The sequence below is a fragment of the Lynx rufus genome, unplaced genomic scaffold (genome assembly GCF_022079265.1).
Source record: "Lynx rufus isolate CCGP_SWC_20201006 ecotype Redwood Valley unplaced genomic scaffold, mLynRuf1.p SCAF_8, whole genome shotgun sequence".
In the NCBI taxonomy this organism is placed as follows: Eukaryota; Metazoa; Chordata; class Mammalia; order Carnivora; family Felidae; genus Lynx; species Lynx rufus.
In genome coordinates this window covers 61,554,583-61,580,888 of record NW_025814896.1, presented here as the reverse complement: position 1 = coordinate 61,580,888, position 26,306 = coordinate 61,554,583, and the positions used below count along the sequence as shown (strand labels likewise).

General features: G+C 36.6%; 1 protein-coding gene across 5 annotated transcripts in view; it reads right to left on the bottom strand.

Annotated features, from left to right (window-relative positions):
- The window catches only part of MGAT4A (alpha-1,3-mannosyl-glycoprotein 4-beta-N-acetylglucosaminyltransferase A), a 121,846-nt gene that overhangs the window by 5,969 nt on the left and 89,571 nt on the right, over positions 1 to 26,306 (bottom strand). For 4 of the 5 annotated variants that reach the window (XM_047069583.1, XM_047069584.1, XM_047069585.1 and 1 more), the window contains exons 8-15: positions 25,145 to 25,220; positions 16,143 to 16,257; positions 14,940 to 15,070; positions 11,943 to 12,050; positions 11,626 to 11,819; positions 7,148 to 7,226; positions 6,465 to 6,531; positions 46 to 158 (exon numbers count right to left, since the gene is read on the bottom strand). In XM_047069583.1, coding sequence (XP_046925539.1) covers positions 46 to 158; positions 6,465 to 6,531; positions 7,148 to 7,226; positions 11,626 to 11,819; positions 11,943 to 12,050; positions 14,940 to 15,070; positions 16,143 to 16,257; positions 25,145 to 25,220 — 883 coding nt within the window. Of the gene's footprint in view, positions 1 to 45; positions 159 to 6,441; positions 6,532 to 7,147; positions 7,227 to 11,625; positions 11,820 to 11,942; positions 12,051 to 14,939; positions 15,071 to 16,142; positions 16,258 to 25,144; positions 25,221 to 26,306 lie in introns of all 5 variants that reach the window. The other variant, XR_006960338.1, reaches the window with a different exon arrangement.

Below are 26,306 nucleotides of genomic sequence, written 5' to 3'. Positions count from 1 at the left end.
AAAAGAAAGTACAATCTGTTTCACTGATTTATCATATTGTCTTACCTCGTTAAGAATGGCCCAAACAGCAGAATTCTGAATGACTGAAAGTCGAAAGGCTGAAATGGGGTTTAGACTGGGATCCACCATTCCTTCAGCAACACCATTTTCAAATTTTCCTTCAAAATAAAAATCAACATACGTTGGGTCGACTGAAACAAGCACACATAGGACATCACTGACTTAAAGCAGGAAAGAAAAACAAAATATTTTCAGTGGATGTCTTTACACAGGGCCTGGGTGAATTTTTTCCCCTTCTTTCTACTTTTATTCAACTTTCAAATTTTTCATGAAGTAGTGTAAGCTTTCATTAGAAGCAACCTATTAAAACAGGCAGAGCTCTGCTTTTTTCCTATTGCAAATTAGAAGGTATATATTTATTTGTTCTTGCATCAAAAATGTTTTAACATGCAGGTTTTTAACAAAATGTGACTTCACCAAACCTCACCCTATGAGTAAGGAAGTATACCCTATACCATCACTCAGTCTGACCCCTCTGAGGGTACGTTAGAACAACAAATTTCAATGCTTTTAAGACATACATACAATAGGTGGACTTAGAGCAGGGGTTCAATCTCTGTGTATTCTTTCCAAGCTCACACTTAGAAGGAATTAACAAGTGATATCTCCTCTAGGCAGTTTTAATAGAAAAATCCATTATAAATGACAAGCTAAAAAAGCTCTCTTTAGGGATAGGACCAAGAAGTTCTATAAAAAGGTTAACATGCTCTTTACCTACTTTTTCTTGCTATGAGGAATATTCTTCAAACAACAACAAAAAGCTGTTGAAAAAGTGACAGAAAAATGGTGTGTTCTTGGCCACATTTCTCTAAGCCAGGAACAACCCTTTTCTTATTATAAAGGGCAGACAGGGGCGCCTGGATGGCTCAGTTGGTTAAGCATCTGATTCTTGATTTCAGCTCAGGTCATGATCTCACAATTTGTGGGATCGAGCCCCGTGCCCGGCTCTGTGCTGACAGCATGGAGCCTGCTTGGGATTCTCTCTCACTCTCTCTGTCCCTCCTCTCTGGCTTGTGCACACAACTCTCTCTCAAAATAAACAAACATTAGGGGGAAAAATAATAAAGGGCAGATAGTAAATATTTGGGGCTTTGTGGGCCAGGAGGAAAACTGAAGATATTAGGTTGGTACTTATATAGAGAAAAAGTTCCACAAAGTTTTTATTGATGAAATTCATATTATAAGAACTACCACTGAGTTCGTCTTTTGCTAATGCAGGTGTACTAAGGAGATCATAATTCCTTTTGCAAGGGTTAACATTTTAGTTATCTGGGATTCAAAGTGATCCTCACCAAAATCGACTGCAAATGTTCATCTGTTAAAGTGGGTCTATAATGAGATTTTATGTATTTTATCTTGGATATTTCCTTTCACACAGCCTACATACTGCGAAATACTGACACCAGTCCATAAGTACGTGATTTTAATGGAGCGTATTCATCACTTGGAAGGTATTTATGGAATTCCATTAGGTTCTTCTCCTTGATATTTGCCTTGTATGTGTCACTACATTGCAGATGAGTCACTTCCAAGCAAAAGTTAGGTGGAAGCTCCTTGATTAGTTTGATATTACTTATAGTTCAAATAACAACTGTCATCAGTGATTTGACTGAAACATAGGGTTTTTTGCATGTGAGTACTATTTGGTCTTATAATTTTAGGTTGAATTAAGAAACGTTATCAAGCCTGCAGGAAACACTAATTTTCAAAGAGAGAATAGTGGTTGAGGGCAGTTCTTGCCATTGGGAAAAATTTCAATCTTGTTGTTGAGGTTAAAAAAAAAAGGTTTCTTTTTTCACAATAAATGTGATCAGTGCTAAGCCCCAGAACTGCTATATGGTACAAGTCATGCTATTCAGTTCCTATTTCTGACACAAGTTCACAGAACTGATTATGGTAAAGTCCAAGAGAGTGAATGGTGTTCACTGCTAATGCTGCTGGTTCAATAAAATAATGATACAGGCACACCTGGGTGGCTCAGTCGGTTAAGCATCTGGCTCTTGGTGTCAATTCAAGTCATGATCCCATGGTTCGTGGGTTTGAACCCTGGGCTGGGCTCTGCACTGACGGCATGGAGCCTGCTTGGAATTCTCCCCCCCACCCCCGTCCCTCCCCTGCTCTCTCTCTCAAAATAAATAAACTTTAAAAAAATGATATGTGGCAAATTCAATTATTTCCTGTAAAATACCTGATGAATAGTAAAATAAATAACCATAGGCTTTAAACACCCTACATTTTCACAGGCTTCGTAAATTTACCCAACTAAGCTTTCTTTTCCATACATATTTTTACCACTGTTCATTATAACACATCCTGGCAGATTCCACTTCAGGTTGTACTCAATTTGTGTTTTCTCAGCTTGTTTGAAAATATTCTTGCCTATACTTGGTGCCATGCAGACTTTTCAGAGGCCAATTCTTTAGTCACTTCAAGTTTGGCATTGACTCCAAATAACAACTGGGCAGTACCAGTTAATATCTATCAACTCATCAAGACCCAAGGAAATAATATGCTTTGTTTTTTGACTAATACCATTCCCAATGTCTTCAATTCTTCACTCAATTGTTGCCGAAAGCTCGATGGTCTTAAAAAATTTTTTTTTAACGTTTATTTATTTTTGAGAGAGAGAGAGGGAGAGAGAGAGGGAGTGAGCCGGGGAGGAGCAGAGAGACAGGGAGACACAGAATCTGAGGCAGGCTCCAGGCTCTGAGCTGTCAGCGCAGAGCCGACACGGGGCTCGAACCCACAAACCATGAGATCATGACCTGAGCTAAAGTCAGATGCTTAACCAACTGAGCCACCCAGGTGCCCCTCGATGGTCTTAAATAAGGTTAATTGATCTACACACGTATCTTTGACTACTTCAATTAAATAGGATTTAACTCACTATTGGTAACTGATTTTACTTGGCTAACACACAAACCATTCTGAAACTCACTTTGGTTATATCCTCATCTGAATTTTTTATTTTTGTGAAGAAATTATGCTGTAATAAAATATTCTAATTTTCTGAACATTGTATTCCTGTGAGTTGGGAATATTATGAGTGCTTAGAACAGTAATGTATTCTCTAGCACAGCTATTGCATCACTGCCTAATAACCACAACAATCTGTCAACTGATTTTGTGAAATAATTACATTTCACACTGTTAAAAAGCACTGACATTCAAAGCCCACTTTTATTGTTTTGACATGATGGATAAGTACTGGTCATTTTTTAAAAAATGTCACACTATGGTGGTGTGTGGGTGCGTGGGGCACTTGAAACTGTCAAATTATGGGGCGCCTGGGTGGCTCAGTCAGTTAAGCATCCAACTTTGGCTCAGGTCATGGTCTCATGGTTCATGAATTCGAGACCCACATCGGGCTCTGGGCTGATACCTCAGAGCCTGGAGCCTGCTTTGGATTCTGTGTCTCCCTCTCTCTCTGCCCCTTCCCTGGCTCACACTCACTCTCTCAAAAATAAACATTAAATTTGACAGAGAAATTGTCAAATTATGAATGTATCACTGTTATTTTAGTGCACTGAGCGTCAGGTGGAAGCAATCAGTGCACCTCCTCAATCACTATTGGAACTACTTGCTCACCTCTGCGGTTGCAGCACAAAAGCACATAGACAGGGGCGCCTGAGTGGCTCAGTCAGTTAAGCATCTGATTGCTGATTTTGGCTCAGGTCATGTTCTCACCATTGTTGAGACTGAGCCCCGTGTGTCAGGCTCTGTGCTGACATCGTGGAGCCTGCTTGAGAATCTGTCTCTCCTCACTCTCTGCCCCTCCCCTGCTTGTGCTGTCTCTCTCTCTCTCTCTCTCTCTCTCAAAATAAATAAACATTAAAAATATTTTTAAAGAAAGCACACAGACAATATGTAAATAAATAAGCATGGATGTGTTCCAATAAAATTTTATTTATGGACACTGAAATTTAAATTTTTATAAGTTTTACATGCCACAATATATAATTCATTTTTTCAAACCATTTAAAAATAAAAATTAAAAAATGTTAATCATTCTAAGCTCATGGTCCATTCAAAAACAGGAAGTGGGGGGGAAAAACAGGAAGTGGGCCTGATGTGGCCCATGGGCTATCATTTACTCATTATTCAGCAGTCTATTCTAGAGTTTTACGACATAATGATTAGGCTCTTAGTAAGATAAGATACGTTTAAAGTGAAAACCATACTAGAGAAGACATGCATCCATATGTACAAGAAATATTAAATGTATCAACTTACAAAGTAATGTGTTTATTAAAAAGTTATTAATACACTATTTCATAAAAGTATGTACACATATTGGGGCTGGACTGGGGTAAGGAGCAATGCTACAAGAAAGTATTATTGAATTATTAAGTTAGGCAGGGGGTTTAGGGCTGAAAAATACTTTGAAACTCACAACACTTAATGAGACATCATACTGTCATCTGATGAGCTCAGTTAATTAGAAAAATAATTACCTAACGATATAACTGGTCTCATTCAAACACTTTGACCCCGCAATTTTATCCTGCAGATATACTCTCGCATGTCCAAAAAGAATATAAGTATCACAGCAAAAACTGTTAACAACCATTCGTCGCTAGGTGACTGGCCATATCAATTAAGATATGCTAATACAAGGGAATACTAGGCAGCCAATTAAAAGAGTGAAGAAAGAATACAAAGAATAAAGTAAAACTGAAGATAATGCAGCTAAAGACCTACTTGCATTCCCAATGTAGAGAAACTTCCTACATGTGCAGAAGAGTTCAAACCAGCATTGTTTATAACAGCAAAAGAAAGAAAAAAGAAAGAAAATGGAAACAAACATTATAACCAAACAAGAGAACAGTGATATATTCATCCATGAAAATTTGCACAGCAGTGAAAATGAATGAGCCGTAGATACACGCACCCACATGGATGAATCTCATGATGGTGAGAGAAAACTGCAGGCTACAGAATGATATCATTTATCTCAGATTTAAGAACAAGCAAAATAACACTGTGCATTGTTCAGGAATATATCCTACATATGTGCTAGAAATGTACATGCAAATGGTAACCACCAAATTTATGACAGTAGTTACCCTTGGTGGAAAGGGAAAAGACGTTAGGGAAGAACAACTGAATTGGCAAATCTTAAACCAGATACACAGATATTCACTCAATTACTATTTGTATCTTCTGTGCACCTGAAATAGTACAACTTTTTAGAATGTTCATCTTCCATATGTACATATGTAGTACTTCAGTCAGTGAAAAGATGCCGAACAAAGATCATAGAGTATGTATGTTATTTGTGTGCTACTGTGTGTTTTTGAAGAAAATATTCCTACTTTTATTTATGAACAGAATACTTCTGGAAGGACACAAATCATAAGAATTGCCTCTGGGAAGTACTGGGTAGGAGGGAAAAGAAGAGGGAGGGAGACTTAAGTTTATGCTTTTTAAAACATGTGCGTGTATTATCTTTCCAGACAACAAATTTAACTTTTGTCCTTAACCCGGTGGTCTGATAGGTCAGCATTAAAAGAAATAAACAAAGGGGAAAATGAAGGAGGAAATTACTGAAGACTGCCTAGAATTCCCAAACTCTGGCACTGGGCAGGACTTCCAAGGTCAGGCTCCCTGTGGCCATACTCCTGCTGCACCCTGACTGTGGTCCATTCCTTCCTTCCAGTGTTTCTCTAAAAAGGCTCTTCTCCTCACAACTTGGGTTTCTTTCACAAGACTGCCCTTAGCATGATGCCATACATCCACCCTACCCCACCCTCAGCCATCAGGTTTCCACTAACTGTCAGCTGACTGTTTAGTTTTCAACAACGCCTTCAAGTATAAATTGCTGTCTGTACACTCTGATCCAATTAAATCCAGGCCCCTATGTAGGGCCAGTCTTTGTGGATTGTTCCCACCCAGCAAGGCTCTTATTAGCTCTCTTTCCCTGGTTCTTTCTGACTAAAAGAAATGACCACATTACAGATGCTCAGAGTAGACACCTGTATGACCTCCAGGTGGCCAGGTCCAAAAGCATCTCAATACAGACCTAATGTTCAGGAGGGAAGCAAGAGGCTAAAGGCATAGATTCTGGCACGTGGATGTTGTTGAGACCCTGTAAATGGCGAAGGTCACCCAGTAAGAGACTGTGGAAGGCAGCAGAAGGCAGCAGAAGACAGATTATCAGTGAGAATCAACAATGAAATAGCGGGTGGAGAAAGAAAGAGGAACCAGCAAATGAACCTTTGATCGGAAACTCTGGGTGGGTCAAGATAATAAAAGTATGCACTAAAACATGAGAATACAGCTTGGAGGACGTTGGTAATTGTAACCCTAAAGCTGCTTAACATCTGACAAGAGTTTAAAATTACTTTAGGATTAAGTCCAGACAAGTCAAAAACAATTTACCAGTTTAAAGTAGGAGGTATTACCTATTCTGAAATAACCATCTTCTAATCGTTTGTCTTTGGTTTCTTTGCTTATTTCCAAACCTTCACTCTAAAACAGAACAAAAACATTAATTTTACAAATGATTATTTCTATTTAAAACAGAGCTAATTTAGCTTAATAGAAAAGTGGCATTTGTGGCACAGTTATCTTTAAAAAAGGGAAAATGTCATGAGTCTTGAACTTTAAAAAGCCTAACAATACAAGTATTCTTTTAACTATCTGAATTTGTATATACTAGTGGCTAAAAAATTTAAATTTTAAATTTAAACCAATTTAATAGGGCACTATTTTTTATTAAAAATACATGGAACTGTGTTAACTCGAAAGAAATCTAAGCACTCCTTAAAGACCAATAAATTAATTTTATGTATTAATCAACAGGCATTAAAACCACATGGTATTTTGGGACTCAAAATATAAACATTAGAGTAAAATGATGATTCATTTATTTTCCTGGTAGGAACGTCCAAGTTATTTTCCAACAGGAAACAAAATGAAGGCTCTTTCTATGAATAAGGCAAAAAGGACAATATATTAATGTTGCTTGCCACTGAGGTCCTACAATCATGAAAATTTTCCCTCATCTTCTAATCAAGAATAACCTCAAGATAAGTCTACTACTGATTTAAGTTCTTAAGAAAAATCAGGGGGAAAATAGGCATACCTTAAGAGGCAAAACTTCCACAGTTGTGTTTAGGAGAATATCTCCTGGATGTTCTTGATTGCCACTATGGAACAAATAACTGAAAATAAAAACATAAAAATAAAAATATGAGTCAGAGTAGACTTCACGAAGATTTAAGAAGATGCTCTTACCTCTGAGTAAGCTTTATCAACAGGACTCTGACCACAAAGCTGACAGCACCAGAACTTGGCACAAGGGCACATTATTATGTACTCCGAATAGTTGCTGGAAGCTTCAAAACTTAAAAGACTCAACATTTCGGTGATGTGCTAATTCCTTTCTTTAGAAGGGTCATGTGTATTGCTTAGCATAATAATGTATTTAACAGGTTTTTTTTTTAAAGGACAGTTTTATGTTGCTGTTTATACTCCTTTACATACATAAACCTCTCAAGAAGATTAATCAAAGCTGCAGTGCCTATATAATATTACTGTATCTTGCATCAGAGAAAACTTTCACCAGGACAGCCATGATCCATGGTAAGTTCAAAGACTAGCTTTATCCAATACAAATAGTAGCCTGTAAGCAAAGTAACCAATTCTAAATATCTGAATAATTCCACTTATCAGTATGAACCAACATTTGAATAATGACTATGATAAATCTAAAATCCTCTCTGGGTATGAGAATAATATCCTCAGGTTCTGATATCCTGCAAATTAATGTGGATATGTAAGTATGGGTGAGGGGTGGTAAAAACCAGACAGGGCATACAAAGCATATCTAAATCTAAATCTAAATCTAAAACTTAAGTTTAGCTAAGTTAAATGGTTACAAGTTTATACTTAGAGTCAGAAAGACCTGGATCCAAATTCTAGGACTCTCACTTAATAGAATTTTCACCTTTAGAAAGTTATATTAGCTTTCTGAGCCCGAGTTTCCTCTATACAGTGCAGAGAGTCCTACATAGCTCACATGACTATAGCAAGGAGTTGATGAGAGGCTGACAAAGTGCTTTGCATATTAAAAATACCCAGCAGGGAACAGTTATAGTTTGGCTATGATATAGTATGTTATTTGTGGGCAAAAAATCACCTGTGATGAAACATGATTTTCAAATGTTACACAGGGCAGGGCACCCTCTAAGATTAGCTCCCTCTAAGCTACAACAAAAAATAATTCCAACATTTCCAGATAAGAGACACTCTTTTTTTTTAAAGGCATCTTTGATTTGGAATGCTGCTTCCTATAGCTATGGGCCACTCATTATTTCACCTATAGGTACAACAATATGGGACTGGGGAAGCCACTTCTAAGAAAAGAGGGATGGGCAGAACTTACAGTTTAGATAGACTGATTCAGAGGTGTTCACTATGTGATAGCTTATAGTGAAAAACTCAATACCATCTGCAACGTTTAACATTAGAAGAAGTAAATGATGGTACAGCCACACAATGGGATACTGTGCAAGCATTAAAATGTTTACGAATCACTTATGACAGGATAATTGCAAATATAAGACACAAATAATATACAGATCATGATGGTTTTCAAAGTAAAAAGTGCACAGAATTACCAAGAAAAAATGTGCCAAAAGGTCACAATGGTGGTGCTGAGGCTGTGTTTTTCTCATTTTTCATATTTTAAAATTTTTACATAATCAAAACATATGTTATACAGTCAGAAAATACTGTTCCTAACACTTCATTTATGTACTGACAAATACAACTTCTGCTTCTCCCCTTCTCAGCAAACAAGTTATTATGCAAGTTGAAAAGTGATTCCTTTTCTCTATTCTAGGAAGGGTGGGTCTCTCCAAGAACTCCAAGAAAATTCATATGTACTCTGATTTTAAAAGAATTGTGTTTTACTATCGGGGCACCTGGGTGGCTCAGTAGGTTAAGTGTCCGACTTCAGCTCAGGTCATGATCTCGCGGCTTGTGAGTTTGAGCCCTGCATTGAGCTCTGTGCTGACAGCTCAGGGCCTGGAGCCTGCTTCAGATTCTGTGTCTCCCTCTCTCTGCCCCTTCCCAGCTCACATTCTGTCTCTCTCTCTCTCAAAAATAAACATTAAAAATTAAAAATAAAATTGCATTTTACTATAAATGTATTCTCAATAGGGGCAAGTAAATATTACCTTACAGAGGTTTACTGAAAATATATTTGTTATGAAATGTGACCTCCAGGGGCACCTGGGTGGCTCAGGTGGTTAAGGGTCCGACTTCAGCCCAGATCACCATGTCGCGGTTCATGGGTTTGAGCTCCACATCGAGCTCTGTGCTGACAGCTCAGAGCCTGGAGCCTGCTTCAGATTCTGTGTCTCCCTCTCTCTCTGCCCCTGCCCTGCTCGTGCTCTCTCTCTCTTGCTCTCTGTCTCTCAAAAATAAATAAACGTTAAAAAAAAAATAAAAGAAATGTGATCTCCCATATGAGTTCTTTAGCAGATTCTTTGCTGGCACTATTTTAATTTGCTAAAAACAAACCAACAGATATGGTTTAAGACTATTCTTCTTTACGAGATGAAAGAAAATTGTTTCTAATTCTATGATGACTCTGCTTTAAAATTTTTTGAGTACAGTCGAAATACAATGTTACATTAGTTTCCGGTGTACAACATAGTGATTCAACCTATGTTATGCTGTGCTCACCACAAATGTAGCTACCACTTGTCACCACACCATATCACAATATTACAGTATCGCAGGCTATATTTCTAATGCTGTGCCTTTTATTCCAGTGATTTATTCATTCCATAACTAGAAGCCTGTATCTCCTACTCTCCTTCACCATTTTGCCTATCCCCCCACCTCTCCTCTGGCAACTGGTTTGTTTTCTGTATTTAAAGGTCTGATTCTTTTTGTTTATTTGTGGGTTTTTGTTTGTTTCCTTCAGATTCCACTTATGAATGGAATTAAATGGTATTTGTTTTTCTCAGTCTAACTTATTTCACTTAGCATAATAACCCTCTAGGTCCATCCATGTTGTCACTAATAAGATCTCATTCTTTATGTGGGTATGTAATGTTCTTTTGTGTATATATATACACCACATTTTCCTTATTCATTTGTCTACTGATGGACACTTGGGTTGTTTCCATATCTTGGCTATTGTAAATAATGCTGCAGAGGGGTGCATTTATCTTTTCGAGTTAGCGTTTTCCTTTTCTTTGGGTAAATACCCAGCAGTGGCATTATTGGATCGTACTGTATTTCTATTTTTAATTTTGGGGGTAACCCCCATACTGTTTTCCACAGTGGCTGCACCAGTCAGCATTCCCTCCAACAGTGCACAAGAGTTCCTTTTTCTCCACATCCTCATCAACACTTGTTATTTCTTGTCATTTTGCTTTTAGCCATTCTAACTGGTATGAGGTGATAACCCATTGTTTTGACTTGCATTTCCCTGATGATTACTGATGTGAGTTTCTTTACGTGCATCTGCTGGGTATCTGTACATCATCTGTATGTAATAGGAAAATGTCTCTTCAGATCCTCCGTGTATTTTTTCATCAAATTGTTTATTTTTTTGGTGGTGAGTTATAGAAGTTCTATATGTATTTTAGATATTAAAACCTCATCAGATATTTATGACTCTTTTAAGTATGGTAAACACTACCTCAAAGTACTAAGTATCACACTATATACTATGAAAATGAACATTAACTAACAACAAAAATATTATATGCTCATAAATGCGAAGAATTACTTGGAAATATTTTCCCAGTGATAGTCCATTGCCAGATACAGTTTTATACATTTAAATTCCTCTTTAGAATCAGTTTAGAGTAACAAAATAAAATTAATAACATTATAACTATGCACTGTTTCTGACCACCTTAAATAGAATTATCCTAGATGATTTTTGGCGGGTTCTAAAAACTGGATGGCCCTCATGTGAGAACATGTAACATAACTACAGAATTAGTTTTAGGGGATTACATTTAAATGTATCATAGACTATCTAGAGAACACACCCAAAGCTGAGGAGAGGTAGAAGGAATCATCGCTATTAAAAAACAGGGAGAAAAGAGTCCTAAATTTTGCGAAATGAACATAAATTCTGAAAAACACAAAAGGGTTACCATGGTCGTCTAAAAGTAATCCAGCATCTGTAAAACCACTGACCAGGGATAGTCACAGTCTGTCAAATTTATCATTTCAGCCAAACTGCTAGGTAACTGACTAGCTCTCAGTTAAATCCTAAGGGATAGCCAATAATAAGGACATGAAAACTAACTTTATATTTTGAGAGTTCCACATAAAAGTAATTTTAAAAAACTATACTAAATAAATGTTCAGAAATACCAACAGAATTTAATAAACACACTAAAGGCTGATATTATATCTGAAAACAACACACCCATTTGATTACTGAATTGTAGGAAATATATTTTATAACCTAACATTTGAGACTCACTACCTCCTCACAGCTATTATACACACAAAAAAGCCATCATAAATCACACATCTTAAGACGTGTAAAACTATAAGACCAAATAGATTTTAACAGTCACCAACCTTTCTACATTGACTGGCTTATCAAATTTGAATAAGATGTAGTCTCCGGCTATTGGGGTTATAGCCCAGAAGAAATCTTCCCCCATGTAAGTTTTCTCCAGTGTATGTCCTTGGTACACCTTCAAAGAAGTAGATATCTCTGCAGGTGGGTTTACATGGATCTTAAGAAGTAATGGTTTCATGTAATCTTTATCCTAGGAGGAGAGACATGTATGCTATTAAACAACTTATAGATTATTTATACTTAAGAAGAACAATAACTGTACCCTAAATAACAAACTGTATGTGCATGAGAAAAATAAAATTAAATCACCAACCGTGAGTTTCTGAATTTTTCCTGATAGAGAAGAATGCAGACCAACATGTTGGAAAAGGGAAGGTCTGAAGCGAATTCGTAGATTGGCTTTCTGTCTATCACAATGTTTCTAAAAAAAAAAAAAAAAAAAAAAAAAGTGTCACAATGCAAAGTGAAATCTTGTCCTCATCAGAAAAACCAGAAGCCCTTTTAAAGAATATTGAAAAGAAAGAGGAGCCTGGGTGGCTCAGTCAGTTAAGCGTCCAACTTTGGCTCAGGTCATGATCTCATGGTTCATGGGTTCAAGCCCCATGTCGGGCTCTGTGCTGACAGCTCAGAGACTGGAGCCTGCTTCGGATTCTGTGTCTCTCTCTCTCTCTCTCTGCCCCTCCCCCTGCTCGTGCTCTGTCTTTCTCTCAAAACTAATTAACATTTAAAAAAAAAAGAAAAAAAGGAATATTGAAAATAAAATCCAACTTCATCTCATAATTCCAAGTCATATTTTTTAAGGGTCCTCTTTAAGATATTAATAGATTTGCTACCTACTTGATAAACGGATATGATATGGAAATTTAAAATAAGTACATCTAAGAGAAGAGTTAAGGATTTAATTCTAACCATATTTCAAGATATATCAATATAGATTTGACTTTTTTTTAAGTTTATTTATTTTGAGAGAGAGAGAGCAAGCAGGGGAAGGGCAGAGAGAGGGGGAGAGACAGAATCTTAAGCAGACTCTGCGCTGCCAGTATGGAGCCTGAAATGGGGCTCAATCCCACCAAACCATGAGATCATGACCTGAGCCAAAACCAAGAGCTGGACAAAAGGCCTGCAATTATTTACTGGGTATTAAACCTTTTCTCAAAAGGTTTTACTTCATTACTATTACTACTAACACTAGAACAGAGGTAATATAACATTTTATTTACAAAAATTCAACTACTCAAGTGAAAAGGAGAGGGAAGGGTTGAGGATAGGAGAAGAGCAAGAGGGGTAGAAGGAGGGAAGGTGCGGGACAGAGAGGAAGAAGAAAAGAACAGTGCCTGAGACTGAGCCCACTTGTGCCTGAACAAAGTGGGTTAATAAACCTGTGAAAGAATGTGTGAATGCTCTGTGGGGTTTCCCAAACCACTGTCAGAGAGATATTGTGCTGGAGGCCAGCAAGTTTGCGGTGACAGTTTCCCTGACATTCTAGAGGAAGCAACTGAAGAATTATGGGCCACAGAAAAACATGGCCTAAGAAGGAGTGACAGAATAGATAAAATTCTCCACAGGGCTGTGTGCTAAAATTTATAGATGATTTTAATTTTTACTATTGGAGATTTTCACCTCACAGGCTCATTTTAGAACCTAACCATATATTAGATAAAACTGCACAGGACCAATTAAATGCAAGTATATTGCAGAAGTATAAAGATCATAGGATTTTATTTGTGTCCTACAATACAGATTCCTCTGAAGTACAAAGAAAATACAGGTCAGGACTTACATCATAAAAACAAATTGTCCAAATCAATTTATATGTAATCATCACTGTTGGAAAGCAGATACTTTGCTATTTGGCTATACTCTATGATTTGCTCTAAAAAAGTGATTAAAAGAGAGAGAGAGAGAGAGAGAGAGAGAGAGAGAGAGAGAGAGAGAATGGCTTATAAACACAAGACAGTGTCCTAAAAACTCACTGGCAGGTAGGATGATTAAACTATTTTAGAGAATATAATACGGTCATGAAGTCAAATTAAATGTTTGTTACAATGAATGCTAAGTCATCCCTATGAAGATACATGCCCATAATAAATATTTCCTGTTATTACATGTCAAAATTGACTTATTTCTGAGAATGTGTATTCACATTTTATTTATGATTACAGCAAATAAATAAAAATTTATTTTTTTTCCAGTGGTACAATTCAAATTGGACAAAGAAAACGTATCTAATTACTTTTTACAATAAGATCTCTATGGAAATAACATATTTGAATAATCAAAGCAAAAATCGTTCAGTTACTTACCTACCATAATCCCAAAGGTCAGCATATTAATATGAACACTGGTTTCTTGCAAGTAATACACTAAAAGGTACTTTTTTTCCTTGCTACTGTTTTGGTATAAAATATTACTTCTATTTTATTCCTTATTTACAGATGTATTGGGGTCTGATACTGTCCCCCAAGCGTTTGAAAAAGGAACAATGACAGAGAGTATGAAGAAAGCTGAAACAATACCCCTGGGACAGCTATGAGAACATCTATAGCCAACAGTAACCAAATAACAAAGCCTAAAGACACTTACTAACATTTATCAGCAATTTAAAGAAGGGTGGACTTCACTGATTTACAGGGTTTTCCATGTTATTTAAAAATCCCTCTAATTTAGGAACTTTTTGTCAGTTCAAGAAAGCAAGCAAGCACTTCAAATGTTAAGTGAAAACACTTCATTCAGCTCTTTAACTGTTCATTTATAAATTCTGGCTCCCTGAAAGTCCCTTTCACGGGATACAGAAAAGAAGCCTCTTCCACGGTTAGAAGGCAGGAGAGGGACAGTAAAGTGTCCCTCGAACTGAGAAAGCACAGAATTTTACTCAAGGTAACTGACGTCGGGGAGGAACTGACTGGGATGATGATCCAACTGTGCAGTTTTTCTCTGCAAAGTCTGGACCTTAGTCCACAGATTTTACTGTGAGAGGACACATTGGAGTGAGCAAGGGCCATGTAGGGAGGTCAACGGGTGTACATGCACTAATTGACAGCTAACCTTTAAGTAGATCTTGTGGTACCACCTGTGCATGAGGAAGGGGGAAGACTGTATTATCTCTAAGAGATACATGCGAAGCCAAAACAAGCCTCTCGTCAGCCCAGCCTTAGCCGGCACTTCTAACCTATGTATATTAATCACCATGGGGCCTTGAACATGTAGCCCCAAGAGAGGTGATAGAGTGAACATGAACACAATGATGGGCCAAAGATGGAGGCCGTGTGGTCAGCACTCCTACATCCACCCTCATAAGAAATTAACTTACTGCATCTTTCTCAGGGTTGCAGACTTTTACCCAGAGTATATGGTCCAAGAGCCAATCAATGGGTTTCTCCTTATAGAACATAAATATGAATTCCACAATCAGAGTGAGGTCTGGTGCTTGAAACATTTTACCTGAAAAAAACATTCTCAGTCAATAGCTTTCATAAAGAAACCAAGCAACAAAATGGCTTAAATAAATGAAATCTATACAACAAATAAAGCTTGTGCTCTCAAATACAAATCATTATGAATAATTTCCCTACTTGTCTTATCAAAAGCAAAAAAACTTGCTTTAGCTAAACATTTCTGGGTTGTCACACAACTACGAAACTCCTGACTTTCTCCATCACAAAATCTATCATACAACTACTGGCTCAAGAAGCAAGTCAGAGATTTTTCCTTTGTGTCTTATTAACATTCTTCCCATTAGAAAAAAAGGAACTTTAGGATCCTTTAGGTTTAGGTAAAAAAAACAAACAAACAAAACATTTAACCTAATAAATAAATGCAAAAAACAGGCATTCCAATTCTGCCTTCACTGAAACCTTCACAAAGATGTTTCTGACTCTTAAGTTTTGAGATAAATGATCAACAAGGTCAAAGGCCTAGCCTCTAATATTTAAAGTACTACAAGAAGTGAAATTTTATCCTGTTTCTTAAAACCTGTAAACTTCCTGAAATTCTTCAACTTTAAACATATTCTAATTGTATAATTTATGAACTTTAGTGAGAAAAAATTTTTCAATGAGAACCTTGTCTATGAAAGTAACAAATGATTATGAATGAATCACTGTCAAGTACTGCATCAAATACTAGGTATTCATACTAGGAAACATTTAGTGTGGCATTCTTTTTAAAAGAACCCCAATGCTGCAAAAGCACTGGGCCATAAACAGGGAGCTGGAGGTGTCAGAGAAGAAATCAGACATGCTCAGGACCATGGCTGGCTTTACGTGTGTACACAAGAAGCCAGAAGGGCTGCCTGGAGAACTCCACAGCAAATATTACAACCTTAAAAGTACCCAAATACTATTTTGGGTTGATTTTCATCACTTTATACATGGAAGTTTACCTAAATTAAATTTCCTCAAAAACAATCTATTTCCAGAGAAAAAAAGACAGTTTGAAGGTAAAAGAAATTAGTTTACCATTACAAAAGTCACAGTTATTTCTGAAAAGTAGATAAATCTGACACTTTTCTTACCAATGAAGCCCAGTTGGGAGAATTCTAGTATCATCCATTCCTCAGAAGAAAGTTGAAGTGCAAAATTTTTTATAGTGTTAAAGTAATTCTGTTTGACAATAATATCATCTTCAAGCTAAAGAAAGTTGATCAGATTAATAAATCAAAGAGATGGAAAGGTTTAAAGGACATTCTTTATTATAAGAAAACTCAAGCATACTTTTAAACACAAATCAAGAAAACAATGGTCAAAAATGATGAAAATATAAAAATGTTTTATTAAAAGAAAACGAGGAAAATAAAATGGAAGAGGCACACATAGCAAGTCACCTAAACCACTCCATTACCATGGGAGATCACAGCACCACTCCACGAATTACTCTTTTCTGGTCCTTTCTGAGCACCCAACATGACTTCACACTATCCTTTTTTACTTTTCAAAGGAGAAGAATTTTTGTGAGCCTTTAATTTTTTTTTTAAATTTTTATATAATACTTGTTCGAGGTCAAAGAAAAAGCCAGCAGCTTTCCTTCTCTGCCCTCCACCCTGCTAGTTGAGGTAACCAATGTTAAAAGTTGGGTGTGCATCTATTTGCTACCTCTTATATGGACACACAGCACAAAAAGGTCCACACGCACTTGCCCATCCACATGTACGTTTTTATAATAAGGGATCATATTATCAAACTGTCTTTTGTCTCTTAATATATCATGAATATCTTTCCAGGTTGATATTTACTAAATGCATAATATTCCATGTTATCAATGTGAAACAATTCATTCAACTCTTTCCTGATCATAGACACACATCTAGCTTATTTCTCATTTTTTGCCAATGCAAACAATGATGTAATAAATTTGCTTATATTTACATATTACTGCTTTTCATTTCTGTAGGATAGATTCCTGAAAGCTCGCTTCTTGTATTTTATTTTTTTAATGTTTATTTATTTATTTTGAGAGAGAGAGAGAGAGAAAGAACACACAAGCGGGGTAGGAGCAGAGAGAGAGAGGGAGAGAGAATCTCAAACAGGCTCTTCACTAACAGCTTGGGGCTCGATCCCACAAAACTGTTAGATCATGAACTGAGCCAAAATCCAGAGTTGGACGCTTAACTGACCAGCCACCCAGGTGCCCCTCACTTTTTGTATTTTAAAAGTTATTTTCAAAATACTTAAGAAGCTGTAGCAATTCAGAGTGCCAGTTAATTCCACACAGTTGGCCCATGTGTTATTCACACTTGGGATTTTTACCAATTCAACTGGGAGTTGACAAAGGATCAAGGATCACAAGCATATGCAAAGACTTCCTCCCCAGAATCTCCTCTCATAAAAATTTTAAGTCACAAGATGATTTTAATGACCTTGAAAAATTTTTTTTCCTTTTCTTAATGTCACATTATCACTTCCAGTTACCTGCCAAGCAATTTTCACTTATTTTAGTATTTATATTTTTCAGGTATTTAAGTCCTACAAGCTTTCTTCTTCCTATCTGTGAAGAAACAGTAGGAGTACTTGGAAAGACATGATAATGACTCACCAAATATTTATTGAGCTTCTATTGTGTTCCAGACACGATACTAAACCCAGGGAATAATACATCAGTGAACAGGCAAGGCATGTTTTATGCTTCAGGGAAGCTGGAGGGAAAACCAGACAAAGCACAGAGCTATACTGGCACCTAACCTTGCTTTCTGAAAAAAAGAGGTGTCTACACTCACATCTAAATACTATCTATACCCCAAGGAAGATGATCCCTAACATCAGGCAATTCCAAATTATTCTAATAAGTAAATTCAAAAACAAGCTATTTAAATGCACAGAGATGTAGATGAAATAGTCAAATGCCTATTTGTTTTTTTTTTTTTTTTTTTTTTTTAAATTTTTTTTTTCCAACGTTTTTATTTATTTTTGGGACAGAGAGAGACAGAGCATGAACGGGGGAGGGGCAGAGAGAGAGGGAGACACAGAATCGGAAACAGGCTCCAGGCTCTGAGCCATCAGCCCAGAGCCCGACGCGGGGCTCGAACTCACGGACCGCGAGATCGTGACCTGGCTGAAGTCGGACGCCCAACCGACTGCGCCACCCAGGCGCCCCTCAAATGCCTATTTGAAATTCAATACACTAATTTTGGTTACCATACACAAATTCACATTTAAAAAAATTTTTTTTTACGTTTATTTATTTTTGAGAGACGGAGAGAGACAAAGCACAAGTGGGGAGGGGCAGAGAGAGAATAAGACACAGAATCCAAAGCAGGCTTCAGGCTCTGAGCTGTCGCCACAGAGCCCGAGGTGGGGCTCGAACTCACAAACTGTGAGATCATGACCTGAGCCGAAGTTGGACGCTTAGCCAACTGCCACCCAGGCGCCCCCATAAATTTACATTTTTACATTAAATTAGGAAAACTGCTTTGTTCCATTCTCACATCAAACAACTTCGCTTTTATTTCTGGGTTCTCTATTCTGTTCCATTGATCTATGTGTCTATTTCGGGGCTTATACCATGCTGTTTTGATTACTATAGCTTTGTAGTATATCTTAAAATCTAGGATTGTGTTACCTCCAGATTTGTTCTTCTTTCTTCAGATTGCTTTGGCTTTTCAGGGTATTTTGTGGTTCCATATAAATTTTAGTATTATTTGTTCTAGTTCTGAGAAAAATGCTGTCGGTATTTTGATAGGGATTGCACTGAATCTGTAGATTGCTTAGGTTGTATGGACATTTTAACAATATTAATTCTTCCATTCCATGAACATGGAATATCTATTTGTTTGTATTATCTTTAATTTCTTTTATCACTGTCCTATAGCTTTCAGAGTACAGGTCTTTCACCTCCTTGGTTAAAGTTTATTCTTAGGTATTTTATTCTTTTTGGTGCAACTCTAAACAGGATTGTTTTCTTAATTTCTCTTCCTGCTACTTTGTTATTAGTGTATAGAAATGCAATATATTTCTATATATAAGCAACTTCACTTTAAAAAAAAACTTCTTGGAAGGGCACCTGGATGGCTCAGTTGGTTAAGTGTCTGACTTTAGCTCAGGTCATGATCTCACTGTTCATGAGTTCTAGTCCCATGTCAGGCTCTGGGCTGACAGCTCAGGGCCTGGAGCCTGCTTCAGATTCTGTGTCTCTTTCTCTCTCTGTCCCTCCTTCATTCACACTCTGTCTCTCAAAAATAAATAAACATTAAAAAAATTTAAAAAAAATTAAAAAAACTTGGAGTACCTGGGTAGTTCAGTTGGTTAAGCATTGGACTCTTGGTTTTGGCTCAGGTCAAGCCTGCTTGGGATTCTCTCTCTCTCAATAAACTGACTCTGATACACTTTGATGACCTTATTAAATTTCACCAGTTTTACAGGCATTCAGGTTTGTGTATATATTCGTGTATGTATTTAGTTCCATGTAGTTTGGGAGACAGTTCCATCGCGAGGATTCTTGTGCTACCGCTACCCTTTATATTCACAGCCACCTCCTTCCTTCCCCACTTCCAGCATCTGGTAACCAATAGTCTGTTCTCCATCTCTACAACTTTGTCATTTCAAGAATGCCACATGAATGGAATCATACAGTATGCAACCTTTTAAGATTCAATTTTAAAGTGCCCATAATTACCTGAGATCCCAGATGTGCTGTGTATCAATAGTTTGTTTCTTTTCATTATTTGGTATTCTGTGGTATAGATGTGACACAGTTTGTGTAACATTCACTGGCTGAAGAATATATGGGTTGTTTCTAGATTTGGGCTATTATGAAAAAAGCTGCTGTAAGCCTTTATGTACAGTTTTTTTAGTGAACATATGTACTTCTCTGAGATCAGTGTTTTGTCATGGCAAGAGCCATTCTTTAAAAAATCTTACATCTCAGGGAGGCTGGGGGGCTCAGCTGGTTAAGTTTTGGACTTCAGCTCAGGTCATGATCTCACAGTTTGTGAGTTTGAGCCCTGCATCAGGCTCTGCACTCATAGAATGGAGCCTTCTTCGGATTCTCTTGCTCTCTCTCTGCCTCTCCCCCACTCACTCTCTCTCTCAAAATAAACAAACATTTAAGAAAATAAATAAAATCTTACATCTCATTAGTGATCGCTAGTTTACAGAGGGAGGCTAAAAAACAAGATGCAAAATATTGTTTTTATAGTATGCAAATGCAGTATCAGAAAAAAAAATATTTTTGCTTAAAAATTTTAAAAGTATAAAAAGAAATAAAAAATTAATGGTGGTTACCCATGGGAGAGGGAGGAAACAGGGATAAAAGTGAGACTTCTGGGGCACCTGGGTGGCTCAGCTGGTTAAGCATCCATCTCTTGGTCTCGGCTCAGGTCATGATCTCACAGTTCGTAAGTTCAAGGCTCTGCACTGACAGTGTGGAGCCTGCTTGGGATTCTCTCTCTCTGTCCCTCCCCAACTCATGCTCCTCTCTTTCTCTCTCAAAATAAATAAAATAGAATAGAATAGAATAGAATAGAATAGAATAGAATAGAATAGAATAAAATAAATAAAATAAAAGTAAAGTAAAATTAAATTAAATTAAATTAAATTAAATTAAATTAAATTAAATAGATAAATAAAGTGAGACTTCTGTGTATCTTATAGAAGTTACGATTTTGGAAAATTTTTTTTACAACTAAAAAGGATAAAAAATGCTAAAAACTGAATACAAAATGAAACAAACCAAATTTCATATCAATTTGGCAGCATGATCATACAGTATAAAGAATTATTTCCAGTTACTTTAAAACATAGTATTTTGACAATATATCCATACTGGTGTATATTCTAAGGAGGGGGGAAGCACAAAGAAAATTTAAATTGCATTCATCAGTCTAATAGTAGTGACAATGGTATCATTTTGTAAGTATTTCAGCTATACTATAGAATAATATTATTAGGATAATGTGATTAAAAAACCAAGACTTTCAATGTAAAAGAAATACATGTATAAATTCAAAAAAGTCAAGTAAAAACCCCCAAATCTTCATTTGATTTGGGAATACTAATATGAGCTTGTAGATTTTTCTCCTGAAAAATAAAATACTCTTTCCCTTGCTAAAAGTTTAGCCTGGAAGCAAAGACACCATAACAGCAATAAGCATCTCGAGCACCTGGATTGGGGTCCTAAATACTATTTGCTTCTAAATGGAAAAGAGCTCCTTAGAGAAATGGCTGATTCTAGATCTCCCATAGAAAATGTGCAAATCTTCTGCCAGTCAGCAAAGAAATGATCTAAGATTACTAGACTTACATTGAAGGACTACAAGAGCCAATTTGAAGAGATTCCCACCAGCTTATGATGTACTAGTGTAAGCCTCAATATGAATAGTGACTGCAAGGTCTAAGGGAAATCAAATATATTTAAAAATCCATGCGTTCATAACAATATTTTTTAAATGACCACCACTGGTGATTTCTAGGATACCACCTTTGAAATTTAATGAAGAGAAAGAATAGGCATTTATTCTGCCTTTCCTTTGTGAACTATTTTTCAAGGTAACCAAAGAGTTGAGGAAAAGTTCTTTACAGATGAACTCAACTTATAAGAACATTACAAATTACACAATTAGAAAATTATCACTCGGCACCTCTAATGAAATAACTGATCTGGGGAAAAATAATCAAAGAATGTGGAAATCAGAGGAGTGGCTGCTGGGAAGCTTTATAAAGACAGGTGAGGCTGACACCACCAAGCCCAATGATTAGTGTCAGTATCAATACAAGTGGGGCAACCAGACATAATGTGCCTTGTTACGTGATACAGCAGGAATTAGTCAGAGCCATCTCGGAAGTACCTGAATCACCCAACAAGTGTTCCAGAAGACATGGTCTTCAATTCCAAGTCGTCTGTGATACAGGACTTTATGAAAGTGTATGATTCTGTCACACGAAACTTCATTTCAAGCCAAAACGTAACATTAGCACGGGTGACATTTTTTCCACCTTTAGGAGTATGCCTGTGATGACCACAGAGTAACCTCTGGTTCTTTTGCCTTTTTTATTTATTTATTTTTTCCAGATATTTATTTATTTTTGAGAGAGAGATACAGCAATGTGAGGGGGGAGCAGAGAGACAGGGGGACAGAGGATCTGAAGCAGGCTCCATGCTTTCAGCAGCGAGCCCAACATTGGGCTCAAACTCACCAACTGCAAGATCATGACCTGAGTGGGAGTCAGATGCTTAACCAACTGAGCCACCCAGGTGTCCTACTGCCTTTTTTAAAAGCACTCTCTCAAAAACCTGGGTAGGACATACTCCAACATATGCAACCATGAAGTCACACACCTAGCACTGCTAGGAATTTACCCAAGGGATACAGGAGTACTGATGCATAGGGGCACTTGTACCCCAATGTTTATAGCAGCACTTTCAACAATAGCCAAATTATGGAAAGAGCCTAAATGTCCATCAACTGATGAATGGATAAAGAAATTATGGTTTATATACACAATGGAATACTACGTGGCAATGAGAAAGAATGAAATATGGCCTTTTGTAGCAATGTGGATGGAACTGGAGAGTGTTATGCTAAGTGAAATAAGTCATACAGAGAAAGACAGATACCATATGTTTTCACTCTTATGTGTATCCTGAGAAACTTAACAGAAGACCATGGGGGGAGGGGAAGGAAAAAAAAAAAAGGTTAGAGAGGGAGGGAGCCAAAACATAAGAGACTCTTAAAAACTGAGAACTGAGGGTTGATGGGGGGTGGGAGGGAGTGGAGGGTGTGTGATGTGTATTGAGGAGGGCACCTGTTGGGATGAGCACTGGGTGTTGTATGGAAACCAATTTGACATAAATTTCATATTTAAAAAAAAAGAATAAAAAATAAATAAATACATTTCATGAAGTCACACACCTAGGATAATTATCAAGTCTGGATTGAATGTCTTTCCTTCCCCACATTAATTTTTCTCCAATTTTGCCAGGTGATTTCTATCCTTCACAAACATTCAAAACTAGTATTAAACTGAGGACTTTTCAGGCTAATGTGTTTTCCCCACCAGTACTTTTTTTTCTTTAAGCTTATTTTATTTATTTTGGGAGAGAGGGAAAGGGAGAATGAGCCTGCATGCACAGGGGAGGGGAAGAGGGGGAGGAGGAGAGAGAATCCCAAGCAGGCTCAGCACTGTCAACGCGGCTCCAACTCACAAACCATGAGATCATGATCTGAGCTGAAACTAAGAGTCAGATGCTTAACCAACTTACCCAGGTGCCCCTTCCCACCAATATTTTGCAAATTATAATGAACTCACTGAGAGAATTCTATGTAAAATGAAATTATGTCAAGAATTCAATGTAAAGCTATTCCCTCTTTTTGGAGGCATGATTTTTGGGAAAATTGGGTAATTTCCAGAATGTTCACTGGATTCATCTGTGACACAACTGAAACATTAGGAACAATCTAAATGACCAACAGTAAGGTCATTATGATATCTGAATAATGATATTTCAATGAGATTAAAAATTATTCCAGTCTGTAATTACTGGCATGTAAAGATATCTATAATATGTTAAACGACAGTAAAACAGATTACAAGACAGTATGTACAGTATGATCTTGCTCTTGTGAAAAAGAGTTGTATTAAATGAGTTAATATGTGTAAAGTCTAAGTTGTAAAGAACAATGCATGACACATGGTTTAAGTGTGCAATAAATGTTAGTTCACAGCTGTTGTTATAACACCATATATACATGCCCTGCTTAAAGTTTTCCTTATTCTCTTTCTTAACCACGTCCTTTCCTTAATTTCCTAAATGCTTACTTTTCCTATACTCCACACCAAAAAAAGCTTTAAGATTCCATTCTTTCCTTAGAGAGAAATTTAAAATAAAATTTAAAAGCAATATAACTACATGTTTTAAAGTTCTCTCTATAAAGTTCTTGGTCATAGTGTAAATATATATTGGCCCTAGAACAAACAGCAAGCTTCCACTACAATAATAGGAGACATGTTTAATAAAATGTTTTGAAGTTATTATTTTGAAATTAAAGACTTCTCTAAGACATTTAAAGGAAATGTACTAATTTTAGGATACCATGTTTTTACACTCATAACTCTTGAATACTGTTACATACAATGCCATATTCTGACCCTATCATCATTTACATTTCCCAGCCTGAGAACCAAGGAAAAAGGTTCATCATGCACATTTGAACACAGGTGGCCCAAGATAAAATGTCAAAGGAGACAAAGTCTGTCCTCAGTAAGTCGGCCTTCCCAGGTGATAGGAGGCTTTTCCTTCTTTCCTTCCCTCCCAAACCTATGCCAGCAGTTGCAAACCATCTATTTCCTTTCTGATTAAGGGACCCAGAGCCCCTTTTTTACCACTCCCATCAATCAAAGTATACTTCCAGGGAAATATCTAATAAACTTTTTAACTAAAAAAAAATGACAGGCATAGTGTGCAGTATCTGCATATGAACAAGGAATAAAGACCTTTGGTTAAAGAAATGAAATTCCAATTGTAATGTCACTAAGGAGAAGGAGATTTAGAAGAAATAAGAGCTTCCTAGAATTATTTAAGTTGTTGCCTATCTGGCTAATTTAAAACCCACATCATAACAAACTTATTCTTATCTTCAATATAAATGTAAATGTACTGTAGCATGCAAAAAACAAAACAAAAACAAAACCTATCCTACTGTAAGACCACCAAAAAAAAAAAAAACCTGTAAAAAAATCCTTCTTTAAATTTTGCCAAGTAACTAAACCTTAGTTCTTTTTAACAGTAGAGAGAGGGAGAATGAGAGCAGAGATGGCGGGATGAGAGAAGAAGAGGTGAGTGACGCACCCACTGTCACACCGTTATCTGGAAAGCTAGTGTTGGGCTAAACTGGAGAATGGAAATGCACAGCCCACATTATCAGTGACTATGACAGACCTTTCTGCTTTCTGATATATTATTATCAACATATACATCTTAGAGGGTTTACACTTTCCAAACTTCCTGTTTCAATGAACATATACTCTTGATACTACTTCTTCAAAAGTGTGAAAAACATGAAAGGAAAACAAAAATCACACTTACCTGAATGTAATATATTCCCTTTTCCTGAGCATACATCATTAGAAAACAATAATCCAGGTTTTGCTTTGTTCTCCATCTGAAAAAAATTTTTTCAAAAATAAGTTAGGAATCAGACTCAAATTTAGCAAAATAAGATTAGGTGTAAATATTTTAGAGTACATACTGTATGTTGTGATATTTTATAATACACACACGTATATACACAGTATATAATATACATGTATGCAAATTATCTACCTACAGATACACAGATACAGGCACACACATACATACACATGTAGAAGATCATGAAAGAGACTTTCACTTTTCTCTAATGAAGCCTTTATCAAAACATATTCCCCAAAACACTAATCCTCAAGACATCCTGAGGAAAAATGAAGTCAAGTGTCAAGTAAATTTGGGAAGCACATATATTCTCCTTTTGGAGACATATTAATATATTAGAGGCATTGAAATAGTCAATACATTTGTTGGGAAAAACTTTTGGGGCGCCTGGGTACCTCAGTCAGTTAAATGTCCGACTCTTGACTTAGGCTTGGGTCATGAACTGTGAGGTTCATAAGTTTGAGCCCTGCATTGGGCTCTGTGCTGATAGCACGGAGCCTGCTTAGTATCCTTTCTCTCTCCCTCTCTCTCTGCCCCTCCCCCACTGGTGTTGGCATTCTCTCTCTTTCTCTCTCAAAATAAATAAACTTAAAAAAGAAAAAAAACTTTTTAGTCCAATATTTTCCAAACTTTTTTGACCATAGGACCTTTTTCCAAATTTAACATTTTAATGTCTCTGGAACTTGGTGCTTCAAAAATTATACTTCGGGGATCACTGCTTTGGTGACCAGGGCTGTGCTTTGCATACAGGTGGAAATTAATAAATACTGTACTGAATGCTTAAAAACCCCAAAACATATTAAGGTTTACAATATTAAGTCCTTTCAGTGAATTCCCGGTAGCCTGCAGAAACAGACTAATGTTGAATAAGAAAAGTGGTTGTAAAAGCTAGTTAAAAAAAATAAAAGGTTTAAATAATAAGTAAACTTCTCCAGAGTATACTTTATAAACTGTTTTGAATTTAATGAGATGACTTAAATTTTTTACCAAATTCAACCCTTAATTTTTTAAAACTACAATTATATTTATTGAGAGACAACCAACTATGTGGACGTAT